Source organism: Chroicocephalus ridibundus, chromosome 4 (genome assembly GCF_963924245.1).
Source record: "Chroicocephalus ridibundus chromosome 4, bChrRid1.1, whole genome shotgun sequence".
Classification (NCBI taxonomy): domain Eukaryota; kingdom Metazoa; phylum Chordata; class Aves; order Charadriiformes; family Laridae; genus Chroicocephalus; species Chroicocephalus ridibundus.
Window position 1 is genome coordinate 41,055,857 of NC_086287.1, and position 22,814 is coordinate 41,078,670.

Below are 22,814 nucleotides of genomic sequence, written 5' to 3' on the forward strand. Positions count from 1 at the left end.
TCAGCCACTGGAGCAAGATTCCACCAGTGTAAGCAAAGTCGACTGAGAAGTAACTGATTGGAGAGCAAGTTCATTAAATGCCAAATTGGGCTCTTTTGATTTTCTTTTCCGTTTTATGAGTTTCCTCATGTCCTTTCATTCTGCTCACCCTGCTAGACATTCGTGACCACATTTATGGCTGATGGCAAGTTGCCCTACTCCCACAGCATTCCTTCCAGCCAAATCACAGTTGTCAGTCCAATTGCATCTATCAAGCCAATGGTAGATGGTTACATCAAGTCCAGTTCTCAATGCGTTTATCTTGACCTAGCAGACAAATGTTCCAGGAAAGAGGGCCTCAGGAATGGAGAGACAATTTGCTTAGGAAATGTTTACAAGTCTGTAAGTAATGCCTAAAACAAGTTTTAACTATCCATGGTCTCTAGCTGCCTGAATTCAGTACAAAACAAGAAATACGACCTATGAAACACTCACAAAAGAGCCAGAAGTTAAAGAAACAATGAGCAAAGAAAGAATTATAATGGAGATGAAATACAAATTTAGGGCACCAATATCTTGGGCTGCATTTTCAAGTCAGTCATTAGCCTTTTGTGGTACTGTCAGCAGTGGGAATTAACCTGTGGTTATTTTGCTAGTAAAACAACGAAAACAGTTTTTTAATGCCAGAAATGTCTTCTTGCATTAAACTTTAAATGTTTATCAATACACTAAGAGCACCAGATGAAAAGTGCTCATCATACCACATCTAGAACACAGCTCTCCCTAGGCTGTCATCAAATTCAGACAGTGTCTGAAGCCCAGAAAGCCAACTGTATCCTGGGCTGCATCAAAAGAAGCGTGGCCAGCAGGTTGAGGGAGGTGATTCTGCCCCTCTACTCCACCCTGCTGAGACCCAGCTAGAGTACTTCATCCAGCTCTGGGCTCCCCAGCACAAGAAACACATGGACCTGTTGGAGCAGGTGCAAAGGAGGGTCACAAAAATGATCAGAGGGATGTAACACCTCTCCTACGAGGACAGGCTGAAAGAGTTAGGATTGTTCAGCCTGGAGAAAAGAAGGCTCTGAGGAGATCTTATAGGAGCTTTTCATTAAAGGGGGCTTATAAGAAAGACAGAGAGAGACTTTTTACCCAAGGCCCGTAGCAACAGAAGGGGCAACAGTTTTAAGCCGAAAGAGCATAGATTTATATTGAATATAATAAAGAACTTTTTTAGAATGAGGGTGGTGATACACTGGAGCAGGTTGCCTGTGGATGTCTGTGGATGTGCCATCTTTGGAAGTGTTCAAGGTCAGGGTGGACGGGGCTTTGAGCAACCTGATCTAGTGAAAGATATCCCTGCCCTTAACGGAGGTCACTTCCAACCCAAACCATTCTGTGATTCTATGAAGGAACTCCAAAACTTTCTGCTTTAATATTCAAGTTCCCAAAATTCCTTTTAAGCTGCTAACAGTAAAATCAGAGGAAGCACAGTACTAGAACAACCTTCACTCCTCTTAGAGTGAAGGTGAAGTTCCCCACAAAGCCTCTTAAAACAACTAATACTCAATTTACAGGAAAAGTCTCCTAGGAGCAGATTACTGCAATCACAAATCTTAGCAGTCAGTTTATTCTGGTAGTATGAGAGGTTTTAATAATTTAAACCAAAAAGTATTGACTCCAGCAATACTCTGATAATCTTTGTGTCAAATATAATAGACTGCCCCAGAACCTCAGCTTTGGACAACCCCTTGCCTGATGCAATTTCAGTCTACCAACTCCTACGTGCTTAGGCGAAATCTCTTAAGTTAGTGCTTAATGCAGAGCCTTCTACATCCTTATCCTGACAGTGGTCCCTTCATTTTATAGTGGCCTAGCAAACTTGGTATCGTATTACATGAATAGCTGCATGGCAGACACATGCCTGTGTCCAGACTTGTCTGGAATCCCCTGGTCTCTCAGCAGAGGCTTTGCTGAAGCCATCCAGCTTCTAGCCATCTCACAGTGTGAGTTAAGTTTGCTCATGTCTGCTGGCAAAAATAAAGCACATCTGTACATTAAGTGGAGGTTGGCCATAAACTGCTCAAATTCCTGAGACCATCTTCCTTTTTTTGCATGTAATAATTTCTATTTCTTTTTGCTGTCTTCACTTGAACTGGTATTTTTATTTGCATTGTTTCAGCAGAATTGACCTCTGCTATCCCAACAACGTCCAAATTTTGCTTTGGAGGTTTGAGGGTTTTTTTTAGGGGATGGGAGTGTTGTTTGTTTGCTTTTGAATTTAGTGCTATGCACAGGTCCTGCAATCGCTTTAGTATGGCAGCTTTTATATTCTTAGGTAGTTACCATGTGTATAAGCAGTGTTTATACAGAAGCCTACATATGTTGTTAATAATATTACTAAGAAAAAAAAGTCTTAAAGTCTTCAGAGGCTGATTTTGCTGATTTTAAAAGCTTTCTAACTTTGTAACCTCTAAGCATGGGAGGGAAGGGATAGAGATATACTAGCTGGTTTTGCAATACTTTCCAAAATTGCTATGCGTAAAGACAGTTCTGAGTAGTGGTTTAGTGTTCTAGCTGGGCTGGTCAATGTTTTTTTGGTCAGCTTTTATTTGATACACAAAGTGAAATGTCAAGAAAATCTCTCTTCCTCTATACCCTGCAAATAAGTGCTTCAAAGAGGAGCAAAACAAAGTCTCAAAAAATTCTTTAAATGATATCCTACTGTAATGTCTGACCAGCTGGAAGAAATAACTTGTAAAAGGCTAATTCTGAAGTCTACATTTTAACACAGATTTCCCCTACACAGATTTGACAAGAATACCATGGCAACACGAGGAACATCCGCAGGCTCTGATATAGACAGAAGGAATAATACAATGCTTTGAAGTAGTAGATGTCTACTAAGTTGCCAAAGTGATTACTTCTTGGTTTGCTTTATTATTTTATGTTTTATACATTATGCTAATTAAATCCTCATTAATTATGCAGCTCTGTAACTGTTTATGCAAATGGGATGACATTTCACATATTGAGAACATGCTGGATGATACATACCAACTATTTAAAAAACCACTAGTAAATCATAATGAAGGCGAGTGAGATATTTGGACAGCAATCTGACTGCCCAGGCACAAGTTCCACAACACATAGCACTGTTTAAAAAAAACAAACTAGAAGAAGGAATTATTTGAAGGATAAGGAAAAAGAAAGGAAGTGATAGATTATTATGAAAAGTGCCCTAGTGCAGAAATCCTGTAAGAATGTAGAACAGTCTCTAAACTAATGGAAGCTGCATTGTTCTAAACATTAAAAAAACCCAACAACTGTCAAAGCGCTGGAGAACTTGCTGGGATAAGGAACAATCCTCCACTGGCTCTGTAACAGAGGAATTAAATGACCTCATTGAGAAGAAGTCCTTTCTATCTAGGACACTGAAAAAGAAGTCCCACTGGTTGTTCATATAAGGTAGAAAGACGTTCCACAGACTAAAGCATAACTTCATACAAGCCTTGTGAATTATTCAAAGTGTTGAAAACTCCTGAGAAGAACCAGATATTTGCAGCTGCTGCCAGTGTGCCATAGCATACCATTCCACTGTAGTACTTGGCACTGCAGTAGAAAGCTCGTTTAAAATTAATTTAGTTTTCATTAATAATATTCCGGGACACATTTAGACCGTAGGCCACAGCCCTGCATTTGAATCCTATGAGGTCATGATGCATTTACGGAAGAGACATACCATAGTTTAGAAAGCTAATGCATAGCACAATGCAAGCAAATACACACAGCATATAGGGCCTCTGCCTGCAGTGCAGCTGATTATGTTTAGATTCCTTAAAAAGTCTCTCCCTGGTCACTCACACACCTGTATTTGTTTTGTACAACAGATGCCAGCAGATGGCTTTGCTCCTCAGAGACCCATGTGTAGAGAAGCTAGGTTTAAGCACAAGCACTCTTGCCCTGCAAGCACAGGGCCCTGCAGCATTCCTTATAGAGGGATCAGGCATCTGACTCCAGCTCTGGCAACAGCCAGAGCAACTTCAAGGTTTCTCAGCAGCACAGGCAAAACTGACTTGGGTCACATCAAATATGGAGTAAGAACAGCAAGGGCTGGCTAAGATCCTTTCTCCTCTGAGCATGGTAAGAGCAGACAGTTTGAAGGAGGCACCAGGGGACTCCGGCTTAGTACTTCTGCTACTACAAGAGAAAGCGAAAGGAAGTGCCTCCCCATAAGAAAGCAGCTCCAACTCCATCTGCAGACTGCTTCCTTTGGCACCTTCGAACCCACCCTCCTCCTGCCAGGCCAGGTGAAAGGATCAGTGTGGCCTTGCAGAGCTTCAGCATAAGCACATACGCCTAGAACCAGCCCTGGGTTGTGGTCTTGTACCTCTGCAGAGGTTCCAAAAGCCAAAGAAAAAAATTCATATTTAAACATCAGAAGCATATGCAGAAAGCTGGTGTGGTAGTGGCTATTTTTGGACATATATTTTCTCTCTTCTTTTGTTGCTGCTAAATATCTGCCATGTCTATCTATGCCTTATCTAGACCAACCTTCCCACTGTTGTTATCACCAGTAGAGCTGAACAACAATATGAAAACTAAGACAAAATTACTATAGAAACAAACTTTGGCACACCCTTTCCATTCTGTCCCCTCTCCTGGTCTGAGAGAGATTGCTTTTTTGGTGTGTTTAACTGTACAGGTCGTAATGGTTTTTACAATGTTATTGGAACCATGCAAATTCCACCACCAACTATGCTTTCTGAACATAAAGGGAATAAAGTAAGTGAAATTAACACACAACTGGTAGCTGGTTTTTGTTGTGGTTTTTTTGGTTTTGTTTTTTAAATGGAGGTGTGAAAACTGCTTGCCTGTGCATTTATTTTGTACAGGTAGCTGCAAACAAGTTCAATGCAATAAAGAGGAAGAAGTTTTGGTACAACCACATGGCTAGGTGCTGGAGACTAAGGCTTCTCCTGCCTCTCCCAGTGCTCGTTGTCATTTTCAGCTTTCTAGGGCTGAATTAGGTATGAAACATGCCAAGGCCTGTAAGAAAGACACTCATAGATGCTCAATCTTCTTCCACTTGGCTACAGCACTACAAAGCACCCAACACTGCCTTGTTTTGTGATAGATGCCATGTAGCCAGGACATTTCCACAGGTTTCTGGTGTTACAAATCCACATTACATGGAAACCAGTCTAAATTCCACTGAATACAAGAACCTCTTCTACACCACCCTACCACTTACTTGCTGTGATAATCAAACTGTTCCATAGAACACTATGGTCAACACTGACCTGAAGGGAGAGACAAACCACAGTCCTAAAATTAAAACAGTTCAGATCCCAAGACCGCGCCTCAGAAAAATAAATTTTTTAAAAAATAAATATACAAACCTTCCAGAGCATGCTCCCCATCAGGCCAGGAGGCTCCCCCCGCCCCAACCCAACTGGTATGCATACATGCATGTGTGCACATATATAGAAATCTCAAAAATAGCTAAAGACATTAAGAAACACTTAATCATCTATTATTCATCTTCACTTATCAGCCTGGAACTTTGAGAACTTAAACCACAAGCTGTCTACAATGAGATAACCCTGTTTAAACATTGAGAAAAGATCTGTTGCTGAATTCTTCCAGCCTAAAGAGGTGTTTGCATTTACAATGACCAACAAGGAGAAAAAAAGGGAAGAAAAATTGCGTCAGTTCTGCTGAAAATTGGTGCAATTAGTTTAGTAACTGGACAATGACAGGCCCCTTCTTGCTAGCAGTTACAGTCAAAGACAGAATTAAAATAGGTTTTGAAATGCAGTTCGCTGTTCTGATTTAGTGAAGTTTTTCAGAAGTCTGGTGGCAGCCTGCTCACGTAAACTGAAGAATCCCCAACTGTCTTCTCAATCACAAATAAATATCCTATCCCTCACATAGCATCTTTGAGCAATATTTCAAAAGCAAGAGACAAGCTCTGAGTTGCAAAGATGATTCAGAGTAGTGGGTGAGGAATGTAAATTCCATTTTGCAAAACATTTGGTCTACTAAGCTCTCTATTACCCCACAAGACATGTCAGGTTCTGTCTTGAACATGGATTCTTCACCAGCTAAGATACCATGTTTATAGGAGTTAGGTTTAAATACTGCCTGAAGTGCTTATATGTTAACAGTCTTGCTTGGCAGGTCATGTAGGGCTTGATGTCTCTTCTCACTTCTAGGTTGCCTTGGAGTCAAGTAAAGGCCATGGAAACTCAGGACTGCTTTCCTTCTGCCAGACTAATGTATTAATTTTGCTAGAAACTCTGCCTCTGAAGAAAACTGGGATATATACTTTAAAGAGGAAACTGGATAACAATTCTGAAGCACAGTGGAAAGCTGGGTACTACCTGGATGGAGAAGAAAGTGGAAAAAAGAGCAAATTATTCCATCTTCAAGAAAGGACAAAAGGTGGTAAAAAAGCAACCAACCTTCTGGCATAGGAAATCCTGACCTATTTAGAATAATCCAAGATTGTGGAGGGCCAATAAAACTCTTCATCAGAATAGCTTCCTAAGCAATTTAGGAAATACCTTTTTTCACAGACCTCCCCAGCCTGAAGTAAATCCTAGTAACTGGATCGAACAAAACCGCTGGCAAAGTTTCCAGCTGAGGGGGAATGACTCAATGTAACCTACTGGGAGGACACCTCTAAACTACAGTTGTTTGCAAAAAACAGCAGAGTTTGTTCCACTTTCCTGGGAAAATACCTGCACAGGTAACCGCATTCCTCCAACTTGAAATATGTTTGCAATTGCCTGACTGGTGTTTTCCTTCCCACTTTTCCTCACCTCTCCTGTAGTAATGTTGCTAACCATTAGACAGCTAGTACTTGCTGCACCTGTGCTTAAGCAAAATAATCTATTTCAGAGTTGTCATGAAGAATGCAGCTCTGTAAAAGGATTTATGCTTGCAAAAAAGCTGCTATTTACAAATAGCTGATATAATGTAAAGGAGCTGTATTATAAATATTTATAGCAGCACAATGTCTGAATTCAACCGGAAGGTACAAATCAGTGAGAGAGATATTTTTATTTAAAATACCAACCAACAGGACAGGACATTACATCATCCTGTCTATTTTGTACGGTATTTTAAATGAAAGACCACGTTACACCCCCTCAGATCACAGACCCAAAGACACTCCTATTTTAAGCTACAACATGAGAACAAGAAGTTTTCCATTGAAGCAGGTTTCCAAGGTCTCCACATCCCTACAGCAAGACTCTTTCTCCAAGCAGGAAGCACAGCAACCTCTCTAGCTGAGCAATTATTCTGAACCACAGGATGAGATTTAAGAAAGGATGTTTCATCATTCATCATCATTTCATCATTCATCACATTAAAAACAGGCACAACCCTCCAAGAAGAGCTGAATGAAGAAAAGAAGAGCATCAGTAAGCCTATCACAGGTGATTTGGGTGACCAATGAATTATTTGCCACAGAAGCCAAATCTTTAGGACTAACAAAGCTCACAAGTTTCACTAAAACATTTCAATAAGAGAACTGCTCAAGTTACAAGAGACTAAGACATACAGCTCCTACTACAGGATCTTCTGAGCCCATTAAGCAACCACTGAGGGCACTTGACATTAAGTAATTAATTTTGTAACTGAAATGTTGCAAATTTACCGACACCCTTCCTCAAGTTACAAGAACCAGAAACAAGAAAGCTGACCAAAACACAGATGACATTGTTTTGTGGTAATTCTAGCAAATTCAAGCACTCTTTGTGCAAAGGTCCCAGATAAAAAGTGTCATATGCAGCTGCCTGGGAAAAAAGTTTTCAAGAGCATCACAGCCACATAAACACAAAATCCCAAATCTAGAATTTACAAATGGAGTTAAGGACAAGTATAGTAATATGCATAAAATGTACGTCCACACATATGCACAGTCCACACATAAAAACATACAGATAAATAACTAATTTAAATGTATGCATCCTTTGTTTTAACTAAGAGGAAATTCCTTAAGTGGTAATAACACAGTGTCAAATGTAAAAGGAAATCATACAAATTAAAAGGAAAGCGGGGAGAAGTCTCTATAAACCCTACACAAAGATAGAAGGCCAAGGCACTGGTACCTTTAGTAGGACCATCTTCAGGACTTCTGGACTGCAACATCAAATGTTGGCTAAATAAGCAATCCAAAATTAGAATGGCATTTTTCTCAAAACCCCGCCGTTAACCAAACCTTTTAGAGGCTAGTCATCCTCTCAGTTGTGACTATCAGCCTTCGAAAATGAAATAAAATATTTTCATTTTACCTCTAACGCAGCTTGTAATTTGCTCTCACTATTGCTAAAGCACCTGAGACCATGGGACAGCACTCAGTTGTACTTAATACCGCTAAAATACACAGTTTTAACTGTCAGAGACATTAAAATGGAAACGGCAGAACATTTTCGTAAAGTCTTGAGTCTTTCAGTCAAGATTCAACACCCTTCCAAAAGAACACAGCGATTTGTTTCAACAGAAGAGATATGCTGTTATATGGCTTAGAGATAGCAGTGGATGATGTCGTATTGCCAAACCCTACACAATAATAGACGGTATCAAATTAGGCACTGACCAACTGTGGCATCTACAACACTACTGCTACATCCCACACACACTGCTGCTTTTCTTTAACACCCCCCTCCTCTACTTTCACACAGAGTTGAGGTAGTGCTACTTGCTTAGCACGTCTGCCCCAGCATGGGGAAGGGTCAGAAATGAGTCAAAAGTGGTCACTTCCAGCAGCTGATAGTGCTTCTCCACCCAGAAAGTAAAAAAAAGCAAAACTGCTCTGCATTAGAAATCAGTGGGAGGGTTCTGGTGTAAGAGGAAAGAAAGAGGGGAAGAAAGGCCAATGCACTGGAGCTGGAAGGAGCAGCAGCCTGTGAACCCAGCACCATTTTCTATTGCAAGCTTCGTTGTGAGATGAAGTTTCTTAATAAGAGATCCTAAATTCTTCAGTGAACTCAGACAGGCTTAGAAGCAGCAGAATTGGCAGACAAGAGGGAGGAAAGACAGACTCTGCTCCAGCCACAGCTCTTTCTCTCCATCAGCTCATCTAGAAGATTTAAATGATCATTATATGAGAAGAGAAATAAAATCAGTACAATAAAAGATTCAAATGGCATTGGCCATTGTTATCCAGAGACCGAATTAGGCATTTGTAAACCCTCCCCCATCTAGCTTTCATCAGAATTACTCTAGATTCAGTGGCTGAGTGAGAACAGCAATTTTTCAAAAAAACCAAACAAGTATTTGTCAGACACCTGCTCCCTCTCCCCCAGATTCCAAAACAACAAAACTTACCTGCTTCTGGATCTGGAGGAATCCTCCACATATACAAATTGAAGTCATCAGAACCCGAAAGGATGTACTGTTAGGAATAAAAATAAAAGCAGTTTACCACAAAGTATCACCTGAATGATGTTATTTTATTGTTGATCTAGTTTCTCCAAACCAAAAGTGAGAAAAAAAAAGATAAATTGTGTCATTCGTTGCACCTCACTGATCAACTTACCCTTAAAATGGGGGTGAAGTACCAGCACAAAAATGTTGCATGCATATAAATGGACCAAAATTCAAAAGCATGTTTCACGTCTCTAATGCCTACTGTCCAAAGTGTATGTCGTCTTTGCTAAATAAGGCTATGGATTTTGGTTGGCTTTAATACAAGCATGTCTAGATCAAACTCTCATATCTTGCAGCCTGCAACTCTGGTCTTTTTTTCATGTCAAAGTCTTTCATCCTTTTTTTTCTCATCTCCTGAACTACCAAAGAAAACTCCATCAAACACATACCTAAGAAGAGAGGTAGCATGTCCACTACACACAAGCAAAAAATGTCTGACTCATCAGTCTACTAAGACCATCAAAAGTCAGTCACTGAGGATGATCTTAAACACTGAACAAAACCAAAGCTAAACACTCCTTGTCAGCAAGTCTCAGGCAATTTTAAAAAAAACCCCACATTCATCATGCTGTTCGTTTTTTCCTGGTTATGTTACTCTTGAAGAGATGGAAGGCTGCCCTTTTTCAACAGTGCATGAATGATAAGCAATCTCTTTATTGTACAGAAGTTTAAGCAATATGCAACTTGAAGTAGCTTAATATACTACAAACACGCACTGGAATGACAGGTGACATTTGACATGGTAAAAACCTTACGCCTCTCAGTTATGAGAGGCCACAAATTGTGCCTTGTCTCCAAATATCTCTTCTCCAATAAACCGTACTTGATGTCATTTCTCTCTCTCCCAAATTAGATGAGATGGCACATAGTGGAACCGAGGGCAGATTCCAATTCCAGTTATACTGGTGTAGACAGTGTAAATCTCTAGCCCTCAACTGACTAAAGGCTTCTGTTTAATCAATACAGTCCAGAAGTTGGGGTTTTCATTTTATTATTATTAGAGTAGAGGGAAAGGAGAAAAAGAAAGAAACGGATCAAGTTTGTCCCTTTTCTAGTGTTTCATAGGAGACAAGTTCTGTTTTGTTTGGCTCACATGTAACTGGTTTCTGTCTTTCACTCTGCATGGATACATAAACTCATCAAGCAAAGTAACATCAAGCAGTGAGGAGACAAGTCCTGGAATAAAACAGGACTGAGAAGCAAATAAACAAAAAATATCCAGTAACACAGAGAAAACTGCTATAAATTTGCATATATTCTGTTTGCAATGCTAATTAAGTTCATGAAGTGTTTGGATATTTCCAGACATAAAAATGCAATAACCAACCACTAAAATCCCTTCTTTGGTTTCCTACATGACAATCTAACCATTCTTTTTTCTCTTAGTTTTAAGGATGTAGGATGTGAGTAAGCACTTGTGAATGCAATTTGCTCATTTTCTGACAGATAAGAAGCACTGATCAAACAAAAGGTCCTTTAAAAACTTGTGCACACTAGTCCTGTATCACTCATAGACCCATCCTTTCCAAGCCAGAAAGTTATTTCTAAAAGCAAACATGTTCAAGCATTTAGGCAGCTTACCTTTGCCAAACTGACCTGATGGTGCCAGGAATATGTGCTTCCCTTTCATTTGACTGCTCATAAACGTTAGCCCACAGCAGGCTGAGCCACTGTGCCAAAACGACAGACATTAGGGCTCACACAGGCAACCTCCCAGCAACCAGAAAGTACCTCTAACGTGTTTTGTTACACAAGAAACGCTACATGGAAAAAAGAGTCTTGTTTAAAGTTATGGAGATGTTGCCAATTATTAGTATTTATTACCAAATTCTGTGGTTGAAGCAGCAACTGGCTTGCCTAGAACACGCGGGGGAAAACAGACTTCTAAACCAGCCACAAAGCTCAGTATCTTGAATTTATGACCATAACACACTTTTTTTTTTCTCTAAACCAAACAAGTTCTAACAACTCCTCAATATGAGAGACATTTAGCACTTTACATCATAAATCAAAGCAAGCTACCACCAATGACAGGCTCCAAAGTGACAGATTTCAGATATCCTGCACCAGGCACGCAACACAGAAAAAACATGCAGGGAACAAGGTGTCTGTGAGACTCTTCAAATCAGCTTCTGAACTGATTTGCAGAGGAAAATACCGTATATCCTGCAAGACTCAATAGTCAATCATCTAGGAAATCCGGCATATCATTGCCCAACAAACAAGAACATAGTACGGGCAAAGACCACTGATCTGAGTATGCTCTGTCTTGCTTTGCAGACAACAAAATTTAGAGTGCCCTTGCAGTGGTGTGGCCTAATGGCAATTTGACTGCACTATTAAGAGTGTAACCAGGTCAAGACAAGTGATTATTCCCCTCACAGTCCCTTTTGCAGCCATACCTGGAATATTGTGTCTGGTCCCCCAATACAAGAGTGACACTAATGACTTGGATAGAGAGTGGAGGAGGCTGAAGGCACACGTCCTGCAAGGAAAAGCTAAGCGAACTGGCCTTATTTAGCCAAAGGAAGAGAAAGTGAAGGGAGAGAGTGGACCCCAACAGTCTCCCACTGTCTGAATGAATATGAAGCAGCCGGGGACGGACTCTTCAGTGGACGCTCAGGAAGCGACCGTCACAAGTCACAGCAGGGGAAATTCCAGCTGAGCTCAAAGGAACAGCATGTTCAGGAGAAGCATAACAAACACTACACCTCAGCCCCAGAAAGGCAGTGGAATCTCCACCCCTGCAAATCCTGAATTTACCTCTACAATTTCATGAGCAACCTGATCTGACTTTGAAGATGCTCTGCTTTGAGAAGCAGCTTAAGTCAGATGACCTCCAGAGCTCTCTTCTGATTCATTTTTTCAAAGATTACCAAAATAAAAAGGGAAATAATGGTTTTGGTGGATTGGGGTTGGTTTTGGGGTTGGGGGGTGGGAAGGGGAGAGGGCAGGAGAGGTGGACAGTGTCAGGAAAATGCCCACCTGAAACCCTGACACTCCATCACACATCACAGCTTCATAAAAACTCCAATGGGAAGACAAACTTAGGCCACACAGAGGCACAAGCTGCAGTTCAGCACATGGACTTGCATAAATTCAGGTGGTCACAATTTGGGGAACTTATAGAAATAAATTATCCAATTATCTTAAAGTAGTTCAGAGAATCATAAAATAGCTGAGGCTGGACAGGACCTCTGGAGCACATTTGGTCCAACCACCCTGCTCAAGCAGGGTCACCTAGAGCCGATTGCCCAGGACCCACATCCAGAAGGCTTTTGAACATCTCCAATGGTGGAGATAGTCAATCCAGCTAAGATAGTTCCTACCTACTTAAAAGCACCATGAAGTCCTTCTCCTCATTACTGTTTTCTAGCCTTTATGACATTTGCATCAATCAAATACACTTGGCCAAAATATTCTGGAGCGAATTAAGAGAAAATAAGTAGGAATGAATAAAGCATCTGCATTGCAATTTAAGTCTAGTCACAGAACAAAGCTCAGCACAGGATCTGAGCTGTTCTGAAGTGCTTACAGGTTTAATCTTGCAACTGAGACAGCCATCACTAAGCGCCAAAATCATTAATTGATAAAGTCATCTACACAAGTTTGATGTTGTAAGCAATGGGCTGTGAGTTGCAAAGTTTTAAGTTGAAATTTTATTTCGATAGTTAGCTCTGCCAATAATTATCAGAAATAGATGATATTCCACAAAATGTCCAATTACTTTGTATCTCTGCCATTCCATTGCCATCACTGTAGCAGCCAGCATTGGTTTCCACTCTCTTTCCCCGTTAGGATACCTCTGGGGTACGTGTTTTCCTGCTGTTTTCACAATATAGAACTGAATCCCCAAATGTATTCCTTTTGTCCTTTACTGTAAGACCAGGTGATGGAGGTCTGAGAAGCAGAACGTGGTTTTTCAGACAGAGACCAAGAGACTGCCAGAAGCACAACTTTATGACTGCAGCTATTGCAATAAAGATGTGCCAGCTGAAGCTTCAAGAATAGACACCCAAGCTGCTAAAGCCAGAAACACGCCTCTTCCATGACATTTCAAAAAGAAACTCAATTCCAATTAGTACTCTCTGCATAAGACAATGGGAACCCAAAGCCTTTGGAGAGCACAGCTGGACTGACGTTACTAGGACATTTACATGATCATCTGTTAAAATTTTTCTTTGATGCATTCATTACTAGTGTAACAATAAGCCAATAGTTTTCCACACTAGTTGAAAGTTGGAGAATAAAGATTGAGAAAATGCAAGTTAGTCCATATTACTAGAAAATTCAAAGTAATAATTGCTATGAAGTGCACCAAGCCCTAGTTAATAATGCTGAAATCCTGAGGGAACTGAGTAGACTTTTAAAAAGGAAGGAACAGAAAGGAAAGAAAAGAAAGGCGTTGGGGTGGGGTAGATGAAAGAATGTCATGCCGCATATGCTTAGACTCCACTTTAATGGTGGCCAAGGATTTCTGGTCCTGGGGGGATTCGCAAAATGCCATTCCTAGCAGAGTACCTTCTATTCACTCACTTTAAGAACAAAAGCCCCGATAATCAAATCACAGAGGTAAGCCAGTGAGGGGCAAAAACATGCGCATTCACTGAGACAAGTAAATGGCTAAGACATCGAGCACTCTCCCTCCTCCCACACTCCCTCCCCAAAAGACAAACTGCAAGCAGAACATAACCTCAAGAACCAGTGCCGAATTCTGAATCAGACCAGACACTGTGTGAGGAGCTTAGATGCTCGGATGTCTGGGAGGGAAGAGACCAATATTAAAACCACCTGTTTCATTGTCTGCGTTTTTGCTGCTGTATCTGCCCAGGACTTCGGAAATCAACATTCAGGATATTCACATGAACATGAGATTAGACAGAAAAACAGTTGCTAATAATTAATATTGGAGTTTTTTTAGAAGGAAAGAATCAGCTTCTATGTCTAGCTGTTAGCAACAATGACAGGAAAAGGCTTCCAGATGACTACAAGCTGCTGATTCAGAAGTTTGCCTTAGAAGGAAGAAAACTCTCAGGCGTGGTTAAGTCTGCTGCCGGAGAAAACACAAATTCAGTCTGAGCTTCAAGTACGCATAAAATGCTTAAAATGAACTACCACCAGGAATCTGGCAGAACTACTTTGGACTAGTGCTCCCCACTCATTCCACTGTAACTCTTCTCATTTTCTCTCTCCCCAAGGAAATTACAGCAGTTGATATAAATAAGTGGAGATCTAATCTGCTGCTGCTATAGTCTCGTAACAGTAGCATTAGCATTGCATTTTGCAGAGTACTACCACTCTGGGGAATTTATTTTTGTTCTTACCACTGCCAGTTTGAAAGCTTTCAAAATTCCACAAGCTACATTTCCTCAGGTGCTACTGAATATGGACTATTTCAATAAAATTGTATCTAAATCAAACTTTATTTTACAGTTTCCAACATCCACATTTCCTGTTTCCATAAAATTTCCTCTTATGACCTATATCGGAGACATCTTTAAGCTTTTGGCCCTAGACAAGGGACCAGCTGACATGGATCATTTTTCCAAAAGTATCAGCAAGTCTTTTCAATGGACCTACTAATGTAGGGGAGAACAAGAAGAACGTAGGGGAATTTGTCTTAAAAACACAGACCAAAAAGCACCATCACCATATAATTATAAATGGGTGAATTTGACGACGGGTAGTGGTACAGAGATGATAAACATTTGAAACGTGATTGCTGCTAAGTTACTAACAGGAAAATGCTTGTTAGAGAGACTCAGGTTCCATGCTGCTGCTTACAGCTTTACTAACAAGTCAGCTCTGAAAGAGACTAAACTTCTTAAATCTCAATTCTCACTCACTTGAGTGTGTCTGTCCTTTCCTCAGAGGGGCCAATGAAACTTGGGGCAGAAAAGATCAGAGCGGACAGAATTTTTCTGGGGCTTTTAGCAAGCTGTACCTTAGCTTCTTGAAGTAATGCAAAATCCACATGCTGGGGAAGAGGCACAGAGGCATCCAAATTTGAAACAGTTCTGCCGGTGCTTTTCACAGCACCTTTAAGAGGCAGGATGTACAGCCCTGCCACATATTGCCCGTAACTCATGGGTGGGGGGGTCAGCTTTTGCTTTTTTTCCTAGGACAACAGATAAAGAATCTGGATTGGTGGCAGTCTGCTAGGCTGAAGTCTTAACTCCTATTGAGAATATGAAAAGAGCTGCCTTGCACATCTTCTCTGTGGTGGGATATGCACAGAGGAAACCACAGTTTGACATGAAGCACGACTGAAGTCTGAAAAACATTATTTGTCCAAAAGAGATTGAAATTCAGAGCAATCAGCACTTTGGAGAAGGAATCCATTTACAGGAAGAACATAAAAACTGTGTATTTTTCCAAGGAGGAAAGGTGTCCTAAGGAAACAGGGCTTATGCTATTTTGTTCTTTGTGGCATCTCTCCATCTCCAAGGACTTCTAAGCCTAATGGCCGATTTCAAATTTGATAGAGGGCGAGGGTTCCAGAATTACCGACTGCCTAGAAACATTCTTTTACAAACAGGCAGACACACAGAGGAGAGAGAGAGACCCTTTAAGTAGCCACTGAGAGCAAAGCAGTACCATAATTACATCCCCCTACCTAAGCATCAGGAGACCCAAATGGGAACTCATCCTTGAACCCAACAAAATCCCAATGATATCACCATGATCTGTTTCTCATGAACTGTTTCAAAGGGGATTAGAAAGCAAGCTATAAATAGAAAAAAGCAAAAAGTAAGGAAGATCACCTCATATACACATATATATTTGTGTGTGTCCTTGTATGTATAGATATAAAATATCGCAACCATGAACACAGGTCCTGCTACACATTAACATATTTTGCATGAAAAATGTTTGATGGAAGACAAGCAAAAACTTTTTTTTATAGCTGCTTATGGGCCTTTTGTGATGCCAAGACTGCTCTCTACATCTTCCTTACAAATGAGACTTCCCCTGCTATTTTCTCCATTTAAAAAAAACCAACCCGATACTTAATTTACCATTTGATCAGAATTTAGTGTTAAGTCTGCATTTCCTGCAGGTAGAAAACCTACCGATTTGTTTTCAAATCATCTCTCTATTGTTAGAGTACCAATTGACCAGAGAGGAAACAAGGTAAGGACACATCTATAGAGGAGGAAAAGTTTTTCCTATTCAAAAAGCAAAAAAAGGCAAACAAACAAGAAATCAGCAACATAATACAGCTTGTTTGAGATGGTCAATACCAGAGAAATAAAAGAAAAAACAAGGTCTCCCACAGAGAAGAGCATTCTTTTCCTTTCCTTAAAAAATTAAGAAATAAACAACAGTATATTGGTCAAGTATTTCCATCTCTTTGCAATTCCTGATCTTTCTCTCAGGCTGTAACCTTTATGCTGATGAATCTAGGCTTTTAGTATAGAGCTCCCACTGAGTACAGCTTGAAAAGCTGCTCTAATGATCATCTACTGACCTCCTCAGTAGGTATGTTCCCACCTATATTCCCTTATGCCAACATCAGCGCTCGTAACACAGCGGTGGTCCGGTTCGGTAGCTAGAACAGTAAAACCCCATAGAAATCACAATCAATCATTCCACATATTTCTTCTCATTTACGCATTTCAACCAGCTTCTATAGGGGTCAGGTGGGTGCCAGTACAGCCCACGTAAAGCACAGGACCTCCCCTCTCAACAGCATACTGCTTTTTGGTACCCTCAGACTGCAAGCCCAGTCAGAGTGGCTGCCTCTTCTCCTTCTTTTAGAAGCTCTCACTGTCACCAACTAAGAAGTTCCTCCCTCCAAGGCAGTTAACCAGGGTGTAGGGTAAGAGCAGGCACCTGTGCAGCCTATGAACCTGTTGCTGTCTCTCAATGACAAAGCCTAAAGTAAGAAGAGACATAACTGGGAAAGTTATTTCTGAAATGTGTTTTGGAACACTTATGGTTAAGAAAATAATTTACCTATGTTCTTTTATCTTTTGCTTTGTAATAAGTTCTGGGCCACAAATCATATCTTTTGTGCAATATTTAACAAATTTAAAGAGTAATCTACAAGCAGGGCTCACAGCACTGTGGTATTAAGAAAGCTGTTTGCTTTGAAACAGCTGTCTTTTTTCATACTAGCCAGAACAGCAGCTTGCAACCTGTATGGTTTGAGACTGTTTTTCTGGAAGGCTGAAACTGGCACAAAAAAGATCTTAAAAGTTTTCCATCTCAGCATAAGAATCAAGCAGGTACATCCAAAGGATTTTTACAACAGAAACTTTGTTCTTCAGTAAGAAGCATGCCTATCTCATGAACTGGAAAAAGAAAAGCTGTGACACAGCAGACTGGAGAAACACAAATTGCTCCTAGTACATAAAATTCAAAGCCAAAAATTTGTATTCCCACTCCCTAAATCCCTAATCTTATAAGCAGCCAACTCTGTGTGGGGCAGTTTTAAATGCTTACAGAAGCATCATCAGGAACAATCCATCAACATTTTTACAGCTGCCTTTCTGCCATGCAGAAAGGCCATAACAGTAATTTTATTCATGAACAAAAGCTATTTAGAAACCCTTATTGTGGACTTCTATGGCAGGGAAAATATTCCTATTATATTGCAAAGAAAGCAACAACAAGTTTATCTGAGCGTATGAAGGGGACTCTTCTATACAGGGGTGAAACTGCATGTACCCCAATTCTCTCTCATGTTTTCTTCAGACGTCTGTTACTTTACTGTTTCAAATACACATTAAATCAAATATTCTATTCGTCAAAAGCCTTGAGAATTCATAGTTGCTTTTTCAGTACCTAGACAAGGCCCAGTTTTAACAGCTCAACAAGGAACGCTGTCAGTGCAACACCTATTGTGTGTCACTTTTAGCAGTGCACTCCTGCTCACGCTCCCTTCCCTCTCAGCAGTCTGGCAAGGGATGGTACTAAACTGCAGATCCCCTGTGATGCCCCTATGAGGAACACAAAGCGCACAAACCTCAAAGTCTCCCAAGTCAAGGTTCCACTCCACCAGAATGTAGCCCCAGCATGGGTTCCTTTGGACTAAGGCATCGCCTTACAGAGGTCTAAAAACCTCCCCCAAGGGCTTACAGAATGCAGAAGAGAAGGGAGACAGCATATGGAGCAGGCAGGGTGCCCCAGGGAACTGGAAAGAGGGGATAAGCATAAGAAGGGTTAAAAGAAAACTCCCAGCCCTTTCTGTCAAGACCCTGACTCTGAAGAGCCAGTGCCAGTATGACCCTCCCATGTCAATTACCAAAAGTGATGGGGAATAAATAAATAAATAATTTCACAGACAGATAAAGTACTCACGTATGTATTTTATATGTGTGTAATGTTATGCATAGATCTGCAATTTAAAATGCCATGTAAATAAAGTAAAAACCAAAATACCACCTCATCAGTAATTCTTGGAAGAAGCCAATTTAAGGCAGAGTAAGACATTGGTTTTCTTTTCATCCAAGCACTACAACATATTTGCACACTGAGTGCTTTTCATATATTAAGAAATACTGACTGCAGTAAGCTACTATTCATTAAGTCTTCTATGCACAGGAAACTCACAATATATTCTTTAGAAGAATAATTCCCTTTCTTCTTTTTAGTTTTTAAAGCTACCCACTGATAAGTATGATTTCCTGAGATAAATGGCCTTTAAGTTAGATGACATGGAGAAGAACACAGAAGAGTTCTATTCTTTACAAAGGCAATGCACAACCCCTGGCACCTATACAGCTAATCCTGTTCCTAGAAGGGTTACATTCATGTAATAATTCTGTCCTGCTAAAAACTGGGCTGTCCCTAACCAGGGCTATTTAGCACACAGGCTTCAACATAACGAAGGCTGTAACTTTATAGGGAGTTGGAGCCGTCTGCAGGACCGTGAGCGGTGCATTCCTGAAACTCTCCTATACCAGAGTAATGTCAACAGAAAAGGCTGAGTGGTGATGTAATGTCTGAGGGCATGCCAGAGTCAAGACACTTTTTGTTTGATTCACAGGGTACAAGTTATTTCTCCCCACCCCCGCCTTTTTTAAAATCGGGTAACAAGCAGTTGATTTTACAGCCACAAGCGGTATAGAGCCTCACAGTGAAAAAAGGAATGAGCTGATAGCATTCATCACTGTTGACACAGGCAACAATTCTTGAGCAACAAAAGCTTTTGGTCTGTTTTAGTTTGGAGGGGTTTTTGTGTTTGGTTTTTTTTTTTTTTTTTTTTTTTTTTTGCGGGGGGTGTGGTGTGTTTGTTGTTTGTGTCGTTTTTGTTGTTTTTTGTTGTTTTTTGTTGTTTTTTTTTCTGCTGCCCATTACCATGGCCTCTGAGGCTCCTACACTTAAAAATGCATTAAACCTGAAGCCCTTTCGTACCTCCCATATCCTCAGATCCAATAAGATAATTTCCACATTAGTCTAGCAACTAAAAATCCTTAGTATTTAAACATTTCCCAAATTCTAATGCTGACAAGAAGAATGGAAACTCCCCCAGCACCTTGATGCTACTTGAGATTCTCACACATTTTATGATTTGTGTGTAAACAAATACTTGTGCACACAAGGGTAAAGCCAGTGGGAGTTGGGTGTATAAATAAACTGCCCTCAAAATTTTGGGCCTGGATGCTTGTACCAAAAAGATGGATGGATTATGCTCTCACATAAATCTCTACAGCCAATAGAGGGAGTGGGCCGCTGAGAGTCACGCTCGATCCATCTAGCCTATCTTATCCTTCTTCCCTTTCACAGCTGTATGACTCAAGTGAGCTCCCGGATAAGGCAAACGGCATACAATTTTGAACGCGTTTATCTACCAACATCAGAGCTCTCCTACGAAGAAAAGAAAAATCAGTGGCATGTGAATGAGGTCATTACAGTCATGACATGGACAAAAGACAGAGTTTGAGAGGAGCAAATGAAGGCAATTATAAATGGGTGCAAGTAAAACACCAGCTAAATATTGCCTCTCAAGCTTTGGTAATTGTAAAAAACAAGAAAGGTCTAACTATGGCATTTCTAGGAAAGATGCTTGCATATACTGTTTGCTGATTTTCAAATCAGATCCACAAGGACTAAGGCAATCATGCTTTTGGAGGAGAACAACAGTTTGCAAGGACACAAAAAAAGCAAAGCTGTTCATCCAGCAAGAGCTCTGTCACTTAGCCTGTGCTACAATGCACACACCCAAAATACCTGCAACAACTCAAAACCATCTAAGCACTTCAGAATGTGTTCCGTTAAACTTAAAAAAAAAAATATTAGGGTTAACAGGTGAACCTTTCTGAGTTTTGTTCCTTAAAGCATTAATGGTATTTCATTCTTTGTTAGGAGCTTTCCATCTACTTGCATCACAGATGCTCCAATAAAACGACGTGGTAGGCAGATCACTGCACATCTGCAGGGAGCAGGCTCCCCTCTAGAGTGACAAGTCAGGAGTTCTGGATTCAAAGTCCTGGATTGAGTACCTGTCACAATCTGTGGGCACTGGAAAGACAATACTGAGAAGAGATCAGTAGACAGAGCCTAACTGCCATCAACAGACAAACCAATCAAACTGTTCCCCAACCAGTAGTCTGTGTTTTATTTGTGCAAAGAAATTATATTAATTTAACATGCATACTTTGTCAAAGAAAGAACAGCACATCTGCTTGTTATGGGAGCTTACATATTTAATTTCTTAAAATATAAGGGTGATCTCTAAGAGAGCTTCCAAGTTGTGTGTTTGCAGCTCAGAATTCTGTTCATTTCTGCCGTATTAGAATCCAACAGCTCCATACAGAACAACGTGTTATTTACCTTCTCTGTAGATTTTCACCACTGTGTTGCAGCAAAAGGCAAGTACTAAGATACTAACAGTTGTGGGTTTTTAAACACCGATGATCATGATTTACAGGAAGATTCCCTGTGAGGAAACCATTTTCCATGTACAAACTCCATAGAAAGATTAGCAAAGGCCATAGTTCTGGAGGTGCTGAGTCTCACAGTGCCAAAAGGCAACCTCTCCATCTCTCACCCACCCTCTGATCCTTTCCTTATACTGCATCCAAACACGTGCCTGAGCCCTTGGAGTGTCAATATAAGTCATTAACACAGAAAAAGAAGTAAATGCTGCTGCCAGGTTGGGAAGCTGAATCAGTGAAAGGTCATGCATCACCTCTGCTGGATAAGAAAGGCCTCCACATTTCAGCAGTTCACTTTTTCTTTTTTTCAATGTATCTGCATTCTAAGCATTGAGGAGTTAAGAATAGCCCTTTCTTGTTAGGGTTAAAATACAGAATTGAAATGCAACTTTATCAGATGAACTAACTGTGCAGACAACACATAATAGTTTTTGAACACAGAAGAGTTATACTTCTGTATTAGTAGGCTCTATATGAAGTATTAAAACCCAACTATTTAAGACAGCTTAAAAGACGGAAAAAAGACTGAGTCATCAGTTTAATAAAGATGAAAAGAAAAATCGAAGACAGAGAAAATAAGAGGTGCAATGAGAGAAAATCTCGGAAGAAGCCTTTCTACCACAAGTGCCACTCAAAATTTGAACACAACTTTCTTATCCTTAGATCCCTTCAAATGAGCCATAGCCCACACAAACTTTTGATCCTACAAGGAAATACAAGCAAGGAATTCTATGAAGCTCACTTTGCATGGAGCTTGGATGAAACACATTCTTTACTAAGACAAAGGACTACAATATTAAATGGGAGAGGGGGCTGGAACCAGATTAAATTGGAAACAGATTTATTTCTTTTTTTGGTGAATTCTGATTTGTGCATGACGTCTTGTATACATTATTTCATACTCACAAAACTCACCAAAAAGCAAAAGCATACTAGTTGTACAGAAGGGCAAAACTCAAAAAACATTGTAATTTTTTTTATTCGTCTTCTGTATCTTTAAGTAGGTTCCAACTCTAACCTTCTTTTTTAGATACACCTGGAATCGGAAGTGGGTTCTCTGTAAAAAGCAGTCCCTAAGGAGTATCGATAGTGTCGACAACCTTAGTCATCTGAACTTGAGCACTATGGACAGTTTCAGACACACACAACTGGACTACATGTGGGCATTTTCTGCAACTTTATTATCTTCTTTCCTTCCAGTTAGAGGATGCGTACAAGCGGGTATCTAACTGTCAAATTCCACATCTCTTTAATATTCCATATTAAACTTCATCTTCCCTATTAGCTTCTTATAGCAGTTATAAGGGAATATAAATGTCTTTTGCTCTGATTTCCAACTGGTTAGTAGCATTATGTGCTGCTACTTATATGAACAGAAAGTCCACCAAGCCAAAAGAGTATCAAGTTTTTAAAAAAATGTAGGCCTCTGAAGCCTATCAACCTTGCATGGAACAGCCATATTCTTCTCATTAAAATAACACCATACCCATAATAAAATGGCTTAGAAAG

The 22,814-nt window shown here is 40.3% G+C and overlaps 1 protein-coding gene across 3 annotated transcripts in view; it reads right to left on the reverse strand.

Moving 5' to 3' along the window:
• Window positions 1–22,814, reverse strand: part of DCAF5 (DDB1 and CUL4 associated factor 5) — a 74,976-nt gene that overhangs the window by 9,964 nt on the left and 42,198 nt on the right. For all 3 annotated transcript variants that reach the window (XM_063331321.1, XM_063331322.1, XM_063331323.1), the window contains exon 7: window positions 9,319–9,385. In XM_063331321.1, coding sequence (XP_063187391.1) covers window positions 9,319–9,385 — 67 coding nt within the window. The remainder of the gene's footprint in view (window positions 1–9,318; window positions 9,386–22,814) is intronic.